General features: G+C 49.7%; 1 protein-coding gene across 1 annotated transcript; it reads left to right on the top strand.

Moving 5' to 3' along the window:
• Window positions 1–750: 750 nt before the first annotated feature.
• Window positions 751–19,717, top strand: ZNF648 (zinc finger protein 648). The gene is made up of 4 exons (XM_034779015.1): window positions 751–845; window positions 2,097–3,161; window positions 3,426–3,472; window positions 14,665–19,717. The coding sequence occupies exons 2-4, from the start codon at window positions 2,287–2,289 to the stop codon at window positions 16,467–16,469; spliced, it is 2,727 nt and encodes a 908-aa protein (XP_034634906.1). The 5' UTR covers window positions 751–845; window positions 2,097–2,286; the 3' UTR covers window positions 16,470–19,717.
• The last annotated feature ends 1,243 nt before the right edge of the window (window positions 19,718–20,960 follow it).

Here is a 20,960-nt window from a genome sequence, read left to right as displayed (position 1 = left end):
CCCCCCCCCCCCCCCCCCCGTCACTGGCCCTGCCTACTGTCAGGGCCGCCAGCAGGGGGGCAGCGACATTAAAGCACCGCCACGGCAAAGGACCCTCCGGCAGCGCTTTAACGTTGCTGCCCCTTCCCCGCCCCGTTGGTGGCCCTGCCCGTACGGGGGCAGGGTCGTTAAAGCGCTGCCGTGGGCTGCGTACGGGCTGGTACCGGCTCACTTTCGCCCAAGCGTGGTTACCAATAGCAGTGATGCTGCAGCAGCAGGGCGGCTGTACCAGCCTACCCCAGCACCTGGGGTACTCGCCGGGCAGCCAGCCTGCGCTGCAGCGTCCCTGCTATGTGTACCCAGCCTAGCGCATCACCGCTAGCTGGGTGGTGCAGTCACCCCTCTGCTTACAGGGTAGCCAATAGCCTTATCCTATGAGCTGGAAGGTGTTGGCTAACACGTGTTACCAGCCTAGTGTGTCGGGCAGGTGCCTTTAGCACGTGTTAAGCTGATGGAGTTCAAAGATAAGGTTGGCCGTTCAGCCCTCCCCGATCCGGGCCGGTTGCTGCCTGCCTGGGGATCAATAAGCACTAGGCGGCTCTGGGTGGGAGGGAGGCTTTAAAAAAATAAACCAAGCCGGGCTCGCCCTGCCAGCCCCCCACCCGCCTCGCCCTGTCTCCCCGCCGCTGCACAGGCAGCCTGGGCGGACAGCTGCCTATGCAGAGTGTGTGTGTGCACGGGCTGTGCGCTGGGGTCCTCGGCAAGGGGAGGCCCCTGTGCGCACCGGCCGGGAGAGCAGCGGCGGCTGCGGCGCGCAAGTCTCCGGGCCCGCGGGGAACCAGCGGCGCGCGGCAGCACCGAGGGAGGTGAGCCTGGGTCGGCCACGCCCGGCACCCTGCGGGGCTGGAGCGGGCAGGGTCCTGCCGTAGGAAGGCGAGAAGAGGGAGGTCCCCCTTCCGAGCTGCCATGGGGGGCGCAGTGGCCCCTACACATGCCAGCTGAGAGACTGGCAACCCCCTCTGGGCAGCCCCTGCCCTGCTGCTCAGCGGTGCCTGCGGCAGCAGCCCTGCCATGCCCCTGAAGCCGGAGAGCAGGCAGGCAGCATGCCTCTGCTCCGTCAGTCTTTCCCTGGGTGCCAGTGCGCTCCTTCCCTGCAGGCCTGACCCCAGGCTGTCCCCACTCATGTGAAACAGGACAGGCAGCCTGCTCCGGAGCCCAGCTGCTCCTGGCCAGACAAACCAGAGCCAGCCCGTTAAGCGGGTGGCTGTTAGCTCATCAACACAAGGGAAGTCTCCCCCATGCTTGCTTTCTCTGCACTGAGCTTCCAGCCTGTGTTAGACTCTTCCTAGGGAACTGTGCTAAATGGGATTTTTCCTAGAAAGCTGCTGAAGCTTTTGGAAAAGTTATGGTAGGTAGGTGGAACCTACCAGGCTATAGCAGGCACTGACCAAACAACAGAGGGGTAGGGGTAGGAGGCTGCTGTGGGTTAAGGGAACTTAATTTTGTCAAGTGTCTGTCGCGCAACATGGTAGTGTCGAACCCTGCAAGAAATCATCGTACTTAGTGATGGACATTGGGGGGGTTATGTCATTCAGTCATGCAACATTTTTTAAAAATTACCTCAGACCTCAAAATTTATGGAGGATGGGGCCATGTCTACACTGGGCACAATGGCCAGCAATCAGTGCAGCAGCAGAGATGAAAAGCCCTAGCGTAGACAAGGAAAGCTGTGATTTGCATGGGCAAGTTCAGTTTCTGCAAATCATGGTTTTCGTTCTCTACGCTAGGGGTTTGCACTGGTGCGGCTACTCTGATTACTGGCCACTGATGGCTGAAATCAGGGCTGGCTAATCCCTGCATAGACAAGGGGTAGGGCTCAGAGGCCGCTAAGGGATGCTGGAGTAGGGTGACCAGATAGCAACTATGAAAAAATGGGATGGGGGGGGGGGAGTAATAGGCGCCTATATAAGAAAAAATCCCAAAAAACTGGACTGTCCCTTTAAAAATGGGACATCTGGTCACCCTATGCTGGAGGGGAGACCTATGAAAGCAATGCCAAGCTCTAAGTTTGTTGTAAAGGGGACTTGCATCTCCTGTTTGCGTCTCTTTGGTTTCAGACCTTGGAGGTGCTGGGAGGCATGGACTGTGAGCACACAGCAGTTCCACAAGTCACCATTCATGGCAGGAGTGCAGCTGTGCCTTAACCTGGCAAAGGAAAAGGGTAGGATCGGACAGATCAGGGATTGCCCATGAGTGGAGGGCTTTGGAGACCAGAGCCCAGTCATCAGCAAGCAGGGTGAGGACAGCATGATGATGGACAGTCCTGCAGAATGCGGCCAGGGCAGGGCAGAGTTTGGCAGAGTCTTTGCTGGTTTTGTGCCCACAGAGCTGGCAGCAGTGGCAGAAATCAGCAAGCTTGCACCTGTACTGAGAGACCGCAAGCCCATGGCAGCTGTTGGTGCCACTACTCTGATCTGTGGGGACTGTGGCAAGAGCTTTGCCAGGAAGTCGGACTTCAAAGTGCACCAGCGGATCCATACGGGTGAGAGGCCCTACAAGTGCTCCTACTGCAGCAAGGGCTTCTACCAGGCCTCCATGGTGCGGCGGCACGAACGCACACACACTGGCGAGAAGCCCTACCGCTGCTCTGTGTGCGATAAGTCCTTCGCCCGCTCTACCTCATTGCTGATCCACCAGAACACGCACACCGGCGACCGGCCATATGAGTGTCCCTTCTGCGAGAAGACCTTCTCTGACCCTTCCACCCTGCTCCAGCATCGCAAGATGCACATGGGCCTCAAGCCCTTCCATTGCAGCATCTGCAACAAGTCCTTCAGCCAGTCATCCAGCTTCACCTTCCACCAGGCTACTCACACCAACGACCGCCCCTTTGTCTGCTCCGAGTGCGGCAAGGCCTTCATCCGCTCCACTGCCCTGCTCAAGCACCGGCAGACCCACGTCCAGAAGGCCTTTCGCTGTGGGGAGTGCGGCAAGGTTTTCCCCAAGCTCTCAGGCCTCCGCTCCCACCAGCGGATGCATGCCCAAGGCCACCGGATAGAGATGGAGTTGAGGGAGGAGGAGCGGAGCCGCTGGGACGTTCCCACGCTGAGATTCCAAGGCCATGACCCTCTGCCCCAGGACTGTCCCCTCCCTAACTTGGCTGTGCAGCCAGAATCCAGTTGACCCTAGGACTGTATGTTCAACCCTGCCCAGTTTCACATAGCTGCAGTTGGGTATTGGAGATATTGCCAATGAAAATGTTATGTATGCAGGTCCAAATTCCTCTCCATCCCATACAGACCTGCTGGTATTCCACTTTCTAGTACCTGTCCTTCACAACAGACCAGAATTCTCCTCCATATCACATAGACTGGCCACCTCGCTTCCTATCATACCTCTCACCTGTCCCACCTTTCAGAGCTGAATCCCTCTTTATCCTGCTGCAGTTACCTCACTTTCTCAGCCTATGACCTCATCCAGTCTAATAAGCTAGGTGAGTCATGCTGGGCCAGAACTTCAGTGGAAGACCTCCAGGGAAAGCACAGATAAGGGAGAAAGAGGATTTTGGTGATTTCATCTGGCATTTTTCCCTCTAAGTCAGTACTGAACTAACTAACCTTGGTATTAGGGGCACTGAGCCTCCAACCTAGTGTGGTCGTTAAAGGCTGCAAGGCACTTTTTGCAACAGTAGAAATGTTATCAACAATATCCTGGCCAAATTCCAGGTTAATTACCGTTCTCATTGAAAACTCCCCCTTAGTTTCACTAGATCTAGTATTCTTCACTTCACCTCCTGAACTGCTGTGCTGTACCCCAGAAGTGGCTGCATTTCACTGCTGGGCAAAGGTATTCCTATGTGTCATTTGTAAAGCATTTGGAATCGGGCTGCGGAGCTCCATTTAGAGTGATGAGGGATAGATTTCCCCCTCATTCCACCTCACCCTCCTCGTTCCCTCTCAGGCTCCCTCCTACTCCCCCCAACCATGAGTCCCTACACCCACCCCTCTCTAAATCTGAGTGAGGAACTCTAACTTGGTGCATGTTGTCGCAGCATCGAAACCTGAGTGGCACTGTGACTCCATGGTGCCAGATCACAATGCCGCTCACTCAGATTTGACCCAGACACAGTGGTTTTCAACCTTTTTTTCTGGGGACCCAGTTGAAAATTGTTGATACCCATGAACCAACAAAGCTGGGGATGATGGGTTTGGGGTGTGGGAAGGGCTCAGGGCTGGGGCAGAGGATTGGGGTGCAGGGTGGGGCCAGGAATGAGGGGTTCAGGGTTTGGGAGCTCTGGGCTGGGACTGGGTTGGGATGCAGGAGGGGGTCGGGGCTCTTGACTGGGGGTACAAGCTCTGGGGTGGAGCCGGGAATGAGGAGCTTGGGGTGCAGGAAGAGGTTCCAGGTTTGGGGGGGGGGGCTCAGGGCTGGGGCAGGGGATTGGGGCATGGACTTACCTCCTGCGGCTCCCAGTCAGCGGTGCAGCCGGGGTGCAGAGGCAGGCTTCCCACCTGTCCTGGCACCACAGACTGTGCAGCGCCCCGAAAGTGGCCAGCAGCAGGTCCGGCTCCTAGGCGGAGGCGCGCAAGTGGCTTCATGTGACTCTCACCTGCAGGCACAGCCCCACTCGCCCTCCAGTGCGGAGCCAGTGCTCGGGGCGGGGGCAGCGCACGGAGCCCTGTTGCCCCCCTGCCTAGAAGTTGGACCCGCTGCTGGCTGCTTCTGGGGCACAGCGCGCTGTCGAAACAGGTAGGCACTAGCCTGCCTTAGCTGGGCAGCACCACCAATGGGCCTTTTAACAGCCCGCTTGGCGGTGCTGACCAGAGTGACTCTGTGCAGGGTCGTGACCCGAAGTTTGAAAAATGCTGCCCTATCATGATGGAAGGATGGCTGGGCCAACTGTGAATGAGTGGCATTATGGCCTGGTACATGGGGTCACAGCACCACTCACCACACACCACAGCACTATTATGGCCTGGCCAAAAAGTGGTTGGGCGATGGCCCAGATGGTTCCCCAGCACAGTAGCCAATGTTTGGAATCTTTCTGGGAGAATGGCCCAACAATAAAAAGTAAGATTATTACTGTCTCTCTCATCCATTCCCCTTTTGAGGTGGCAAAATTTGCAGATGATACAAAATTACTAAAGATAGTTAAGACCCAGGCAGACTGCGAAGAGCTACAAAAGGATATCTCAAAATTGGGTGACTGGGCAACAAAATGTCAGATGAAATTTAATGTTGATAAATGCAAAGTAATGCACTTTGGAAAATGTAATCCCAACTATACATATAAAATGATGGGGTCTAAATTAGCTGTTGCCACTCAAGAAAGAGATCTTGGAGTCATTGTGGATAGTTCTCTGAAAACATCCACCAACGTGCAGCAGCAGTCAAAAAAAGCAAATAGAATGCTGGGAATAATTAAGAAAGGGATAGAAAATAGGACAGATAATATCATATTGCCTCTATATAAATCCATGGTATGCCCACATCTTGAATACGGTGTGCGGATGTGGTCGCCCCATCTCAAAAAAGATATATTGGAATTGGAAAAGGTTCAGAAAAGGGCAACAAAAATTATTAGGGGTATGGAACGGCTTCCATATAAGGAGAGATTAATAATACTGGGACTTTTCAGCTTGGAAAAGAGACCGCTAAGGGGAGATATGATTGAGGTCTATAAAATCATGACTGGTGTAGAGAAAGTAGATAAGGAAGTGTTGTTTACTACTTCTCATAACACAAGAACTAGGGGTCACCAAATGAAATTAATAGGCAGCAGGTTTAAAACAAATAAAAGGAAGTTTCACACAACGCACAGTCAACCTGTGGAACTCCTTGCCAGAGGATGTTGTGAAGGCCAAGACCATAACAGGGTTCAAAAAAGAACTAGATACATTCATGGAGGATAGGTCCATCAATAGATGTTAGCCAGGATGGGCAGGAATGGTGTCCCTAGCCTCTGTTTGCCAGAAGCTGGGAATGAGTGACGGGATGGATCACTTGATGATTACCTGTTTTGTTCATTCCCTCTGGGGCACCTGGCAGTGGCCACTGTCGGAAGACAGGATACTGCACTAGATGGACCTTTGGTCTGACCTAGTAGGACCATTCTTATGTTCCATCCCAGACAGATCAGTTACCTCACCTCACTGGAAGCCTGATTCTAAAGTGTTACATTCATTCAGGCAGGGAACAGAAACATGCCATGAGCCCTATTTCAGAAAAAGCTGTCAAGATGTTTTTCCCCTCCATCAACATTTTGACCAAAAAAATTCAGAACATTTCAACCAACCTTTAAAATGATTGATCAGGAATTGCCTGCCCAGCTCTGCAATCTGTCTCTCTGCTCTCTGTCCATCTCTCACAGATCATTGGGAGGAGGAAGGTAAATAGAGGAGAGGGGATGTGCAGAAAGGGCTGGTCAGGTATAAAAGAAAGGAGTGATGTTTTATTGAACCAAGAGTGGTGATAGTGTCGGAACTCCAACTTCCCCTTCCCCCTCCCCCACTGGGATGGAAGGAGCTACATACAATGCAGCTTCAATGCTTAGAGAGGGAAGTTGGATGTGAGGAGGTGAAAAGAGACCTGAATCCCTGAATCAGAGGGTGGGTTGGGAAGCTTGAGCCCCGATTTTTGATCGCTGCCTATGCTACAGAACTTGAAAACATTTGCTACAGGGGAGTCCTCCGATAACTAGGTCATTTGTTTCCTCACAAAGCAATTTTCCTGTAACTTCTCCATAAGCGGAGGGTCACTGTCACCAGAATTCCAGTTTGCACACTGGAATGCATGGGAACAAACCAGGACTTTCATTCTACTTACAACACAAGGGGTGGCTTGCAATATGCCAATTTCTTGTGAGCAACTGTCGCTATATTACTGAAATCTGCTTCTCCCTGGTGTAATGGGATAAGCAAGGGGGCAACACTTGCCTGTGGGGAGGTGGAGCAGTTCCAGGCTTTTCACTTTAACATAGTACCAGTCCTTTTCTTTTCAGCTTAGCTCTAAAGAAATCAAGCACCAACTTCTAGCCCTGCTCTTATCAGCCCCTTGGGCTCTGGGCTCCCCTTATGCCTGCTGAGGACCAGCTCCCCACTCTCCCGAGTGTTTGAAGCATTGGATGTAGACAATGGCAGGAGCATTTCAATCCAGCGGAGACCTTCCTCTTGTTACTACTCAGAGCCCATTCAACCTGCAGCCCTGCCAATCTCATTCGGACCACACAGCACCCTCTCACCCAATGCTAGGAGTCTTCTGGGCAGTGATAACCAGTCTCTGGTGCCACCTGGACCCCTCCAGTTTGTTGTAAAGGATCCTTCTAGATCAGCATAATGATGAATTCCTGCCATTTCTCTGGAAACCGTTGGTCCAAGTGCTCCCAATTCAAGATTCATTCTTCTTTGAAACCAGAAGAAATCTCCCATCCTGAAAAATCTCCCAGCCTGGGAGTCCAGGATGATGCCCATATTATCATGTGCTCTTTGTATTTTGCACCTGTTTTTTCCTTTTCTTCTTCTGGGGGGAAAGAGGGGCAGAGAGAAAAGAGTTGAACACAGACTGTAATTTACTGAAACCCAATGGAAGAGAGGGGTGTCTCCTCATCAAATCCTCCTCCTCTCTTTCAGCAAGAAGAGGTGGCTCAGATAAAGCAGCTTGATTGATATGGGGGAGAGAGAAATATTACCTGGTAATTGTTTTTCTGCATCTCATCAGTACCCCCCGGTTGGAACTGAGCAAGTGATAGGGAGGAACAGTAACATATTAGTTCAAAGATGATCTATTGAGGCTGCAGAATTTAGAGGGTGTGAAATATCCAAACAGAGATGTGGTAGATCAAAGGCTAGGCAGCAGCAAAACAGGACCCATTATAGACCCCCTTGTGAGATTTCTCAGACTCCAAACTGCTAGAGGTGTGCTGGGAGTGACAAGGAAGGGAAATCAGCCTATACATATCATCCTCTTCTAGTCCTGCTGGCAGGGTCTCTGGCCTGGCAGTGATTGCCTCCCACTATAGTCTTACTGGCAGGAAGGTGAGGGCATGGAATAGGCTGTGGGCTGACAAGTAGCCACAGTTGACCTATATGACTCTGCATGATCACTACCATTGCTTGGGCCTGATCATGTTATCAGCAACTTTGGAAGAGTCCATATTTCTTTTAATAAACAATTACACGGGAACGGAAAACTTCTTGAGGATGCTGCTATCGAGAACCTAAGCACTGCGGAGCAGGCAAGTAGCTCAGACACTGCCACCTCATTGTGATGAAATGAAATCTCTGTTACTAATCCTGTCTCTTCTCTAGCCGGAATAAAACATTCAATTTGTGATTAAAAACCCCTTCTGTGTCTGTCTAACCTTCAACTGTCCTGCCGGCTGAACTGAGCAACGTGAAGGTGTGGTGCTAGACCTGGGGTGGGGTGCAGCTACTGAGACCCTTCTGCTTCCCTGGGTGCTGGAATTCAAACCCCAGCGCAGAGGGGACTTGAATTCCAGATTTTGATTGGCAGGGCAATGGAACCTTGTGGGTCCTGATGCCTGTGGTTCTCAATGAACATGCAGTTACAGGGACATGTATATACGGTAGTGTGCTTTCTGACAGACATGGCCTAGAGGTAGGTGTATAGTGTGCGATATGTGCATAAGGGCATGCTGGAGGTATATGCACAAGTGTATATAGTGAAGTTTAATGGCCTGTAATATACAGGAGGTCTGACTAGAGCAGGGGTGGGCAAACTTTTTGGCCCTAGAGCCACATCCGGGTGGGGAAATTGCATGCAGGGCCATGAATGTAGGGCTGGGGTGTGGGTAGGGTGACCAGATGGGATAAAGAAAATATCGGGACACATGGGGGGGGAAGGGGGTCCCGCCGGCAGAGCAAAAAAAAGCAGAGTCCCACCGGCAGAACAAGGGGGGGAAAAAAGCGGAGTCCCGCCGGTGGAACAAAACAAAAACAGGAGTGCGAAATATTGGGACAATTGCATCCCGACCAAACATTGGTCGGGACATGGGACGAACGCCTAAAAATCAGGACAGTCCCGATTTTATCAGGATGTCTGGTCACCCTAGGTGCGGGAGGGAGAGCAGAGTGTGGGAGGGGGTTCGGTGTGCAGGAAGGGGCTCAGGCAGGGGGTTGGAGTGCAGGGGGGTGCAGAGTGTGGGAGGGGTCTTAGGGCAGGGGGTTGGGATTCAGGAGGGGTGCAGCAGGGGGTTCAGGGCAGGGGGTTGGGTGTGGGGTGAAGGAGGGATTCGGGGGGCAGGCTCCGGCCCAGCACCGCTTACCTGGAGCGGCTCTGGGGTGGCAGCAGGGCTAAGGTAGGCTCCCTACCTGCCCTGGCCCTGCGCCGCTCCTGGAAGCAGCCGGCACCACGTTCCCTGCAGCCCCCGGGGGGTGGGGCAGAGGGCTCCATGTGCTGCCCTCACCTGTGGGTACCTCCCCCGAAGCTCCCATTGGCCGCGGTTCCCCCTTCCTGGCCAAGGAGAGCTGCGGGGAGGCAGTGCCTGCAGGTGAGGGCAGCATGCGGAGCCCTCTGCCCCCTCGCCCTCCCAGGGGCCACAGGGACATGTTGCCAGCCGCTTCCGGGAGCAGTGCGGGATCCGCGGCGCCACTGGGGTGGCAATCCCATGGGCCGGATCCAAAGCCCTGATGAGCCGAATCTGGCCCACGGGCTGTCGTTTGCCCACCCCTGGACTAGAGGATGTAATAGTCCCTTCTGGCCTTAAATGTCTGTGAATTTATGAATTCATTTATTGAGTGTAGGTAGGTGCTATGTACAATAGGAAGGGGCTAGTGCAGATGTGTGTGCATGTATATAGAGAGCAGGGTTTGACTGAATTCTTGCCCTATTTTTTTGACTATCAATGGGACAAAATTAAAAATATGCAGAACTTCAGCACTGCTATTGCAGACACACAAAAGCAAGTGGTTAAAATAAAAACACCTCTCCTAACTATGTCTGGTTGTCCCTCTCTGACCAACACCCAGGTCTCATACCCCCTCAAAGTCATGTCTCCTGATCCCCCTTCCTATCCAAACCCAGGCTCCCCCAAATTCCCCATACAAGGTGCAAGGACTATTTCCCTGTACTCCCATATCCAGATCCAAAAATGGACTTCATAACATATTCCTCCATAACTAGACCTCCATCTCTGAATAATCCTCTCTCTCATATCCTCTGTAGCCCTCTCTGGCAGCATAAACCCCTCTCCATCTGATTCCCCTTCCCCAAGGTACATTTCCCTAAAAGATTATTTTAGCATGAGTCGTGCAACAATTGTGTGATTTATGAATCAGAAATAGCATTTTGTTGTGGAACTATCAAAGCAGGCATTGCAAATGCTGAAGCTAATCTCAGAGAATAATAAAATATTACACAAGTCTTTCAAGTACTGTGGCTGAATTTTAAAAGAAAACTAGTTAATTTCATGCCAACACAATTAGTTTTGCAAGCTAAGGTAATGATAAAGACTATCACATCTCATGCTCCAGGACAGAAATTAATTGCCTGTGGGGGTCAGGAAGGAACTTTTCCCTATACCTGGTTAAAAAAAAAAAATGTTTTTTTTTAAAGGAGAAATGGATTTTTGAGGAAAAGGAACATTTTCATGAAAATTCTTTGTAATTTTTTAACAGACTGAACCGAAACAAAAATTTTCTTTTGGTTTTGAATTGAAATCGCTAAAAACCAAACCTGAAATGCTGATTTTGAGTTCAAACTAAATTTTTATTTTGATTTATTGAAAACTTAAAAACAGTAAAAAAAATTGCGTCACAACTGAAAAACTGTTGGTTTTGTTAGAAAAGTGTCATTGAAACACTGTTCTTTGATGAGCCTGAGTTCACCCCCTTTCTCTGTCCCAGGTGGAGAACTGCACAGTTGGCTAGCTGCATTGTAACAGGCAGGGTGACCAGATAGCAAGTGTGAAATATCGGGACAGGGGACGGGCGGTAATAGGCACCTATATAAGACAAAGCCCCGAATATCAGAACTGTCCCTATAAAATTGGGACATCTGGTCACACTATAAGAGGGGTTTCTCATCCCTCTGGAGCTTCAGTTAATTGTTCCTGCTGGATGCAGAATGCAGACTAGCCTCCATGGACCAAGTTGTGATTGAGCATGGCAAACCCTGTCTTTCTGCAGTTCTAAATCTGGCAGTCCTTTTCTATATTTTAATATAGGATAGGTGGCAGGCTGACCAGTTTGGAGACTGAAGCCTCTGTTAATCAAGAGAACAGATACAGCACAGGCTACTGCAGTGTACATTTCCCTTACAATATCCAAGCCACTGTCTCAAACTCTCCCCTGAAGGGACTGCCTCTAGGAGTCACAGGAGAGTTCTGTCTCCCTGGCCCATTCAGTTTGCCCAAAAGCATGCAAATTAGCATTGATTGTGATGGTGGGCTTCAGAGTGGACACCTGTTCTGGCCATTAGAAACTGGCCTGAAACCATTAACTAATTTCTCAAAGGCCATCAGATGAGAAATACTTTCCAATCAACAGCAAAATGGGCCATTGAACCTGTGGTTTGGGGACAAAAGCAAGCAGATCAAATTCAATCCCATGAGCAGCTATCCAGTACTCCTGACAGCCCTCTTTACAGAGTTCAAATACACCAGAAATAAAAATTTCAAGGTAAGCATTTTTAGGTGAGGGAGTGGAGGGGAACTTCGACTGTTCTACAGGTCAGCTTCAAGAGAGCAAGATGTATCTGCTTCTGCTAACCCCAAGGGAAGAAGTTGCAGTTGAAGAATCTCTCCTCCCTAGTATGAATGGGGATGGGGTGGTCTGTTTAAAAAAAAAGAGGACAGGTGTTTTGGAAGCACAAGATTCCAGAGCATTTAAACAAAGAAATAAAGGTTAAAACTATTTAATTCCTAGTGAGAGGAGGAAAATCACTGCTGCAGAAGTCGGAGAACTGAGCAGTGTGCGTGATCTGAGTCAGTAAGAGGCAGGAGAAGGAGAACAGAAGATGACTGCAGGAAGCTTCAGACACTGAAAGACAGACACACACCAGGATTTTGGGGCTGGAGTGATTGGTTTACGCTGTGACTAAGCAACAATCAACTGGGAACATACAAATATCTGAAAGGTGTAAATATTAGGGAGGAATTGAAATTAATTAGCATAATAAACTAGGGTGTAATGAAGAGCGATAGGATGGAGTCAATATAGGAACACATAGGATGAATATCAGGAAAAACTTTCAGACAGGGAGCTCTATCAGCCTATGGGTTAATTTCCTAGTGGAAGTGGAAGCCACCTTTCAATTCACCGTGGACAAAACCAGCATAGTAACTATACTGTAGGGCAAGGGAGGCGATTTACCTGGCTCAGAGTCCATTTCCATTACTAGAATGTGAGGAGTGAACTGGAAGAATGGCTCAGTCAGGCAGTCAGACAGGGCAGCCCTGCTGTATTTCCCAGGCTGCTCTCTGTGATGCAGGCAGGAAGGTTGTATGTATTCACAGGCCCCACCTCCTGAGGCTCTGCAGCTGCTAGACTGGACACAAAAGGGTGAGACAGACACTGGCACATTTGCCACTGCTGCTCTGCACCAAACTCCCTGCCTTTCCTCGTTCCTAACCTGGAGCAGATGATCCCACGAGGGCAGCTGCCTGGGACACACCTGTACTCAAATACCAGGGTGAGTCATTGCAGCTAGATCTGGGCTTAATGGGAAAGGGGGAGAGGCAGGCCAGAAATCAATAGGGAAAGAGAAATGGGAGGGGGAGCTTTATGAAGAATATCTCAGAGGGCACAGACTGGAGGCAGCTGGGCTCTCAAGGCCTGACGTCTGGTACTTGCTGCAGTCAGACCTAGTTTCCTCCAGACAGTCCATGCATTGAGTTTGAGACCAAATCTGTTTTTTCAAGCTGCTGAGGATCAGGAGCGAGAGGTCACCCTCACCCTGTGGGCAGCTTTAGATTTCTACAGAAGTGTCTATGCTTGTGTCTCCCTCTGACATACACCTGGGGAGATTCAGTGACTTGGCCAGACTGTGCTACCCCTCAGGCCAGTTTTTCCCCAGGTACCAACAGGAACTTGTTCAAAACAAGAGATCCCTGTGTTCCACAAATGCCTGCAAGTCCTGGAGATTGAAGCAGCTCAAGGTAAGATTGCTGGAGTTGCAGCCAATCTCCTGTAAATTATCCAAGGAAGCTCTGGGAGTACTGCAAAATTAGATTCAGGAGAAAGAAGTGAGGGGGAGCAATTTTTTGTCTGCAATTGCTGTCTGTGACCAGGACTCCCTAGTGTCAGCATCCCTGGGTTGTTTATATGCTTGAGAACGAATTTTCTGCATTGGCCACTGTCAGTGGAGAGTAGCATTCCTTTGCTATTCCTCTACGGTTAGGTGTACTTTTGCCACCCTTAGAACTGACTGTTTGATTGGGTTGGCCAAACCATGTCTGTATTGCCATCCAGCAGCATTAGAGGTATAATGTCTTGCACTTTGACACACTTCACATTAACTCTGTGCGGGCCATTATACACAGCGCTCTGAAGGCTGAATCAAACAACTGCTAAGTGCAGAGCCCTAAACCTGCCCACAAATCAAATGCACACTCCAGTAAAAAAAACTGTGGGCCCCATCACAGCATAGATCTTTGAGTGGCTGAGCTGTTCAGCGCCCCTTTTTGCTCCACCACGGGCGGCAGGTGTACAGTCTTCATCCAGGGAGTTATTCCATTACGGATCTTGTCTCCAGCTATAGGCACTGTACATTCAAGAACTTTAAAGTGGTGAACAAACCCTCAGGATGGCATCAGGCAGGTGACTTAATTAGCCTATTTTGTGGTCATTCTTTAACATGCATCTTGCAATAAAGCAAGAGAAGAGAAAGTGTTATTGTTCAAGGGGAGAACTGAGAGCTCCTGATGTTCTGAAAGTCAGTTCTCTGATTTCTTGCCTTCTTCCTATTTTTATTTCTATAGCAAAACTTTGAATTGACAGGCTTCCCTTGTCAGTATCATGTCCTCAAAGTATCCGAGATTCTCCATAAAAGAGAGAGAGACTGGTTTGATTCCCAGAACTTTCTTGAGTCAGAACTTCTGTCAGAGAAATTAACTTTTGTTCCTTACCCTGCATTCTAGATGTCTTAGCTCCCTGGTAATCAAGAGAAATAGCAGTTTGATATCCAGCACCATAGTGTATCAGGGCCTCCATAATTAAGAGCATCTGTTTGCTTCCTGGTGCTCCTATGCTTAGAAAGCAGAAAAATAGATAAGTTGTTTTAAAAACACAGAAGAGAGGCAATGGTTTTAATAGAAAAGATAGAAATTAAAACAACAGTACCATGAGTTAGAACAAAGTAACAAACCGATGAGCTTTACATAGGTGAGCTTTAAGAATAAACTAAAATTAGTAACGAGGGAAAGGATTAAAAAAATATTACCAGCTAACAAGATACGTATCCCAGATCACCTCTAAAATGCTGTTTGTTTGTTTCTCTCTCTGTTATCGTAGCCAGTCTTGTCTTTTCCCTGTTCTTTGAGGAAGGAATAAGCCACCCCTCTTTGTACAGTGCCTGGCACAGTAAGCCCCTAGCTCAACTGGGACCTTTGGGTGTCAATGTAATAATGATCCCTAGCTGCTTTCTGTTCCTCACAAATGTCCCCAGCCCCTGTTCATTCATCTCTTGTTCTAAAATACAGGTAACTTACCCTGAGGTCAGCTTCAGGCTGACGGATCCTGAAAGCAGATATTCAGAAGCAGAAGTGGAAAATGGCAAGCATAGAATGCTCTGAGAGACTGGACCAGGAATACCCTAGCAGCGGTTTGGCTCAGGGATCCTATGGGGACAGAAAGAGGACCACAAACACATGGTGTGAAAATGATGAAGGCGATGAGGAGGAGGAAGCTGAGGAAAGTGACAGTGATCATTTTGGGAACGGCATGCAGAAGGACCAAGATCCGGTGTCCAGCAGCTCCATGCCGAGGGACAGCATGGCAGAGGACCTTCTGTGTGAGGAAGATGAGGTCTTTTATGAGACCTTCACCCTTATCAATGCCAACGGCGTGGCCAAGAAGTTGAACATGATGGTCAGTCTTCGCACCAAGAGTGATGAGGGCGATGAGGAAAGCAGCAAGGAGACAGTGTGTCAGAAGTGGCATAGCCGGCCAGTGAGGAAGCCTGCTGTTCTTCGGCACAGCCCACAGGGCATAAATCACTTTGGCAGGGTGCTGCCAAGTTCAACCGAGTACGTGGACACTGTGGTTACCCTGGACAGTGATTTAGACGACCCAGCCAGGGACAGCCTGCCGTGCAATGGCATGGAAAGCATCAAGAGCTACATGACCAGGAAAGTAGAGGGTGGGGTGTTCCCAGGAAATCCAAGTACGGACTTCAGCAAGCCAGGGGGGAGCAAAGAGCTTCCCCTGAAAAGCAAGAGAGGGGTGAAGTGGCTGAACCCGAAAGCTGCCAACAAGCCAGCCGAGATAGCGGGCAGTGTTGGGGCCGTGAAATCACCCACGGTGAGGAGGGTCAGGATTGGGACGCAGCAGGTGGGCAGCAGCGAGGTGGAGGAGCGGCCTTACAAATGCATGCAGTGTGGACGGGCCTTTAAGAAATCAAGCAACCTCCTGAGCCACATTGACACGCACAGTGGGGCCAAGCCGTACGCCTGCGAGTTGTGCGGCAAGGCCTACTCACACCAGGGCACCCTGCAGCAGCACAAGCGGTTGCACACAGGCGAGCGCCCCTACAAGTGCCCGTTCTGCATCAAGGCCTACACCTGGTCCTCAGACTACCGCAAACACATCCGCACGCACACCGGTGAGAAGCCCTACAAGTGCCTGGACTGCGAGAAGGCCTTTGTGCGCTCCTCGGACCTGCGCAAGCATCAGCGCAACATGCACAGCAATGACAAGCCTTTCCCCTGCCAGGAGTGCGGCAAGACCTTCAACAAGCCACTCTCGCTACTGCGCCACCAACGCACCCACCTGGGTGAGAAGCCTTTCCACTGTCCTGACTGCGGCAAAGAGTTTGCCGTGGCCAGCCGCATGGTGGAGCACCAGCGCATCCACACGGGCGAGCGTCCGTTCTCCTGTGCCATCTGCGGCAAGTCTTTCACCAAGTCCTCCAACCTCTTCGAGCACCAGACGCTGCACACTGGTGAGCGCCCCTTCAAGTGCTCTGAATGTGGCATGGCCTTCGCCCAGTCCTCACGCCTCATCCGCCACCAGCGCATCCACACCGGCGAGCGGCCCTTCGCCTGCGCCGAGTGTGGGCAGGCCTTCGCCCGCTCCTCCACCCTCAAGAGGCACCAGCAGATCCATAGTGGGGAAAAGGCCTACCTGTGCTCAGACTGCGGCAAGGCCTTCCGCCATGCCTCGCAGCTTACCCAGCACATGCGGGTGCATACGGGGGAACGGCCCTACCAGTGCGCCCAGTGTGGCAAGGCCTTCACTCAGTCCACCCACCTCATCCGCCACCAGGCCAAGCATGGTGCCAGCAATGGGGAGCCATTCTCCTCTTCCGATGAGTAAAGTCCCTCCCTAGTGGGGCAGCTGGACACCAGGCACTCAACACACCTGTCTTCTGAGGGGCCAAATACAACAGACCTGGGCTTCATCAGGTTGAGCAAATATGAGAGAGGGTTTGTATGCAATACGGAGCAGGCACCACTCTCTGACCAAGTTGCTTGTTGACTAGAGGAGGAGATCTGCAAGTACTTGTCTTCATAAATGCACACCAAAGGACCCAACCAGAGCTCACCTGTGACAGGGGATACAGATGAGGAGAGAGATTATGTAGAATACACCCACCTTGTCATCTGTCCAGGCACCAAGTTCAGCTGTTTACCAAGATCCTCCTGCTGGACAAAAGTTCAAGAGCACATCACAAACTGACTGACACTCCATAGCTGTTGCTCCTTCATGGGCCCTCATGCCAATTCCTGCTGCCCCTTCAAGTGTAGTTCTACTCTGAAAAGGGACTAGGTAAGAAAATGGCAGATCTGCTCCCAGTACATGTGTTCAGAGTTGCATCTGACACAACACTGCTTTTTACTCCTGTTTGCCCTGCAGAGCCAGGTCAGCTAATGGAGTGTGAGCTTAAGTCTATTCCTGCTTGTGTGTCCTTAACAGAATGGTTAATGAGGAGCTGGTCTACATGTAGAAATCATACTGGTTTCACTAAATAGATTTAAAAATACACTTTTGGTAAAAGTGAGGCAAGTCTGCATGTAGACAAGACATACGTTCCATGCAGTTCCTGTGAAACACCTTGGAAGGAAACAGGATGGAATAGGGGTCACTTAGGGCATGGTTTATGTGTAGAGTCTCTATTACTGGTGATGATGCAGAAGGAAAAAGCCCTTCTTGAGTCTCAGAGTCCAGGTTGTGTGTGCAGGTCTGTCAGCTACAAAATACATCTTATTACTTGTAAGTTGCGCTCAAATCACCCACAAAATGTAAATATGGAACCCACCAATGTCATTTTAAGAGATCCCCTTGTCAGAACAGAACTGCATTTTGAGGTATTATAATCTCCATAATGAGGATGCCCCAATGGCCAGCCTATCGACAAAAAGCTTTCCTGAAGTACCTCTCATATGATACCATGAAAAACAAAATGAACATGATACCATGAAAACTCCAAACAAATATATGTACTGTGGGATACTTACAAACAAAGGCACTGACATCATTCCCTTCTTACTGGCCTGTTAGGAAAAGGATGAATGTACTTTTTAAATGGGGTTGTGCTGGCCATGGCTGGCTGAATTATTGACACTGTACACAGTGACTTTCCAATAGGTGCAGAGACACTGGGTGGCAAATGCACAACTGATCAGTTTCTGGCTCATCTTGGGTCTGATCCTGCACCGCTGTAACCAATGGGTATTTTTGCCAGTGGGAGCAGGAGCAACCCCCCACAAGGTCCAGGGACACTACCCTTCCCAGCAACTGGGTGCTTCATGGAGCTGAACTTTTCCTTAGGCTGTTGTCTCTAGACCTCACGAGTGGCCTCTCCCTCGTTTTCTGCATCTATCTCCAGATAGTGCTGCATGTGTCATTGTAGGCCACCTCTCTTGCCCACCCCACACATTTCAGATATTTGCACAAACCCTTTCACATTACAGCTGCCCCTCTGTGTAGATGCAACACTTGTTGGACTGTGCCTCACAGCAGAAAGGATGAGCAACCTGTGTGAGAACTGCAGCTGTTCCACAGCCAGCCACTCAGGGTTAGGAAAGGTGCAGCAGCACCAAGGAAAGCAGCAAATGTTCCATGTCTCCCCAGAGTTAAGAGCTTCAAGATCAGTCCAGTAGTTATGCTCCCTAGCTGGCAGCGTGCTGCACTATCCAGACAGCCCCCAAGACATCCCTTTGGAGAAGAATGTTTTTCATTAATTTCCTTTCTCTGCTGTGCCTGACTACCTTTCAGATCTAGGAGAGCTAGATACAGCTCTGTCTGGAGCCTATCTGTGCCACTGCTATCTTCCAGAGAGAAAGGGGCTCTCCAATGTAATAAGAGGTGCTCCATCATCCAAGTGCTACCTCCTTCACAACATTAGCAGCCAGGGACAAAGCTGTAGTGGACACGTATGGCTCTGCCCTCCATATTCTTCCATTTCATCCTAATCCTTTTGGTCCTCTCCTGCACGCAAGACTCCAGCTACTCTGGGATGGGTTGCAAGATCAGTCTGGGCAGCTAGGAAAGGAGTGCACTGAACTATCTCCATTCACTCTCACTGGTGAGGTAGGCCCCTCTTCCCCATCAGGCCAACTCGCTAAGGTTCCATAGGTAGCCAGATAGCAAAGTTGTGCGATCTTTTCAGCAACAAAGCAAGCCCGGACTGATAAGGCATTTAAAATTCTGCTTGACAAGCGCAGCTCCTGATGAAAAGGTACCAAATGATTACAACAAAGTCATGAGCCAACAGGAATAAACCATCAAGAAACACACACACACACACACACACACACACACATACAGGGGATTAAAATAAAAAGAGTGCAAAATGAACCCTCAAACAACTTAGCCATCGAGTGCAGAATCTTCAGTAGGGAAAGAGTTAAAAGTGCAACACTTTGCTTCTGAAAGGAAGGGGAAAATTCCCCTTACTGAGAGGAAATGGATAGGACAGGCCTCACCAGTTAGGAGGACAGACGGGGTCTCTGGCCTTCTCTCTCCAGTGGGCCAGACCTATGTTACCAGTTACTGCTGCCATGGAGGAGATCTCCTGACCTCTGTACTTGACAGGATGCTTCACATGACACTTTGTTCATGTCTCTCTAATTCTGCCCTTTGTGTTGAAGCTGGTGGGTGCCACGTAGAACCAACTACTTGAACACGCTGTGACATTTGAGGAATGTAAATATCTGTAAATAATAGTAATAATAATTAATAATAAATGTGCTTGCACTGTAATGGGGTTATATTTGCCAAGAACTGGCCTGGGAGGGGTAGTCTAGTTTTATTTTTTACACTTGCAAAGGTTTCCGTCTCTGATGATTACAAATTGGATGCTGTAATATACCATGTGGACAGAGAAGGAAATAACATGGGGGATGTTGTTTGGTGTTCCCTTGAACTCCCCAATGTCTGAGATATTAAAGCTATTATGTCTCAAGCAAATACACTGGAAATAAATATTCTATTGCCACTCATGTATCTTAAAGGTGGCTTAAAGGAACCAGGCTCTGGCTCTCTCACATATCTTGTGGTATGCATTAGATACTCCTGGGGGAATTCTGTGCCAAAAAATTCTGCATACAATATTTTAAAATTCTGTATATTTTATTTGTCAAAATAACACAATATAATCAAGCCAGTTTCAAGTATTTTGGTAATTTATTTCAAAATACTCATCAGCAACTGTATCTGTAACAATACAGACAAAAAAGATTCAGGAAATGTTTTTTGACAAACAGATTCTTTACAAGGCATATTAATACAGAACTCTGAGTAATAATTAATTTAAACTACAATACAGAACCGTATTTCCCGCACCCCTCAGAAGCAATGCAAAGGCTTGGGGGAGTCAGGGGTAATGGAGGAGCTGAGGGAGAGGGAAGTAATTGCTGGGAAGGAGCCTGCGTGTGAACTTGGAGGGTTGTTGGGTGTGGGTGGGAGATGTATGGAACAAGGGAGTTTTTGGACGGGGAGGGATTGTTAGGGAGCTGCCACCTGGCTGACCCCTAGCATCTCTCATTCAGTCAGGCACATCCCCATTTGTCCCTGCATCCCCACTCCCATTTAGCCCCCACCCCAGTCTGTCACCCCCAGCTATGTGCCCCATGCTGTCCATCCCCCTATATCCTGAGCCTCCAGACCTGGCCCCACGGTCAGGGAGCTATGAGGAATGCAGCTCCTTTCTCTTCCCTATCCGCAGCTGGGGCTGCTCCTGCCCGGGAGTGGCTGCTCTCTGTTCTGGTGCCACAGCGGCCCTTACATTCTGGCAGAATGTTTTTTCTGGGGGGCAGGGGGGGAATCTGCACAGCACATAAATTCTGCATGTGCAGTGGCACAGAATTCCCCCAGGAGTAATTAGTAGATAAGGTGTAAATATAGATGCATGGTATAATTCAGTATCTAACGCTGCACTTGGACCTGAGCCAAAGCCTGTTTGTGTCCACAACAGCAAGAACATATGAGTATTCAGAAGTGCACAAGAGCATGAAAGCATGTTACTAATCACAGACATGTTTTTGAGCACATCGATTTGTAGGTATGAACATAAGCCTGCAGACACAACGTAGTGCTGTGTCTTGCTCTGCACAACTGTAGGCATTTCAATTGGACAGATTTTGAAATGAGTTTGCAACCAAGCTGTCTCAATACTCGTTCCACACATGGTTCATGACTACTACATGGCCCTTAATATTTTGCATATACCATACTGTCATTCTGCTCACAGGCAGGGATGCAACATAACTGCTAGGTTGTAACTGGATTCTAACATGGTGACTCAGTTGTGCAGATGGGACCAACTAATCCTCTTTCTGTATCTAGGTTATCCAGTCCTCCCAC

Source organism: Trachemys scripta, chromosome 8 (genome assembly GCF_013100865.1).
Source record: "Trachemys scripta elegans isolate TJP31775 chromosome 8, CAS_Tse_1.0, whole genome shotgun sequence".
Classification (NCBI taxonomy): Eukaryota; Metazoa; Chordata; order Testudines; family Emydidae; genus Trachemys; species Trachemys scripta.
This window is presented reverse-complemented; position numbering and strand designations above follow the sequence as displayed.

Excerpts from the sequence above, each read along its gene's own strand:
- ZNF648 (XM_034779015.1), top strand. The coding sequence starts at position 2,287 with ATGATGATGGACAGTCCTGCAGAATGCGGCCAGGGCAGGGCAGAGTTT. Across the intron at positions 3,162-3,425 it reads GTGCAGCCAGAATCCAGTTG|TTACCTCACTTTCTCAGCCT; the intron begins ACCCTAGGACTG and ends ATCCTGCTGCAG. Across the intron at positions 3,473-14,664 it reads CATCCAGTCTAATAAGCTAG|GACGGATCCTGAAAGCAGAT; the intron begins GTGAGTCATGCT and ends CAGCTTCAGGCT.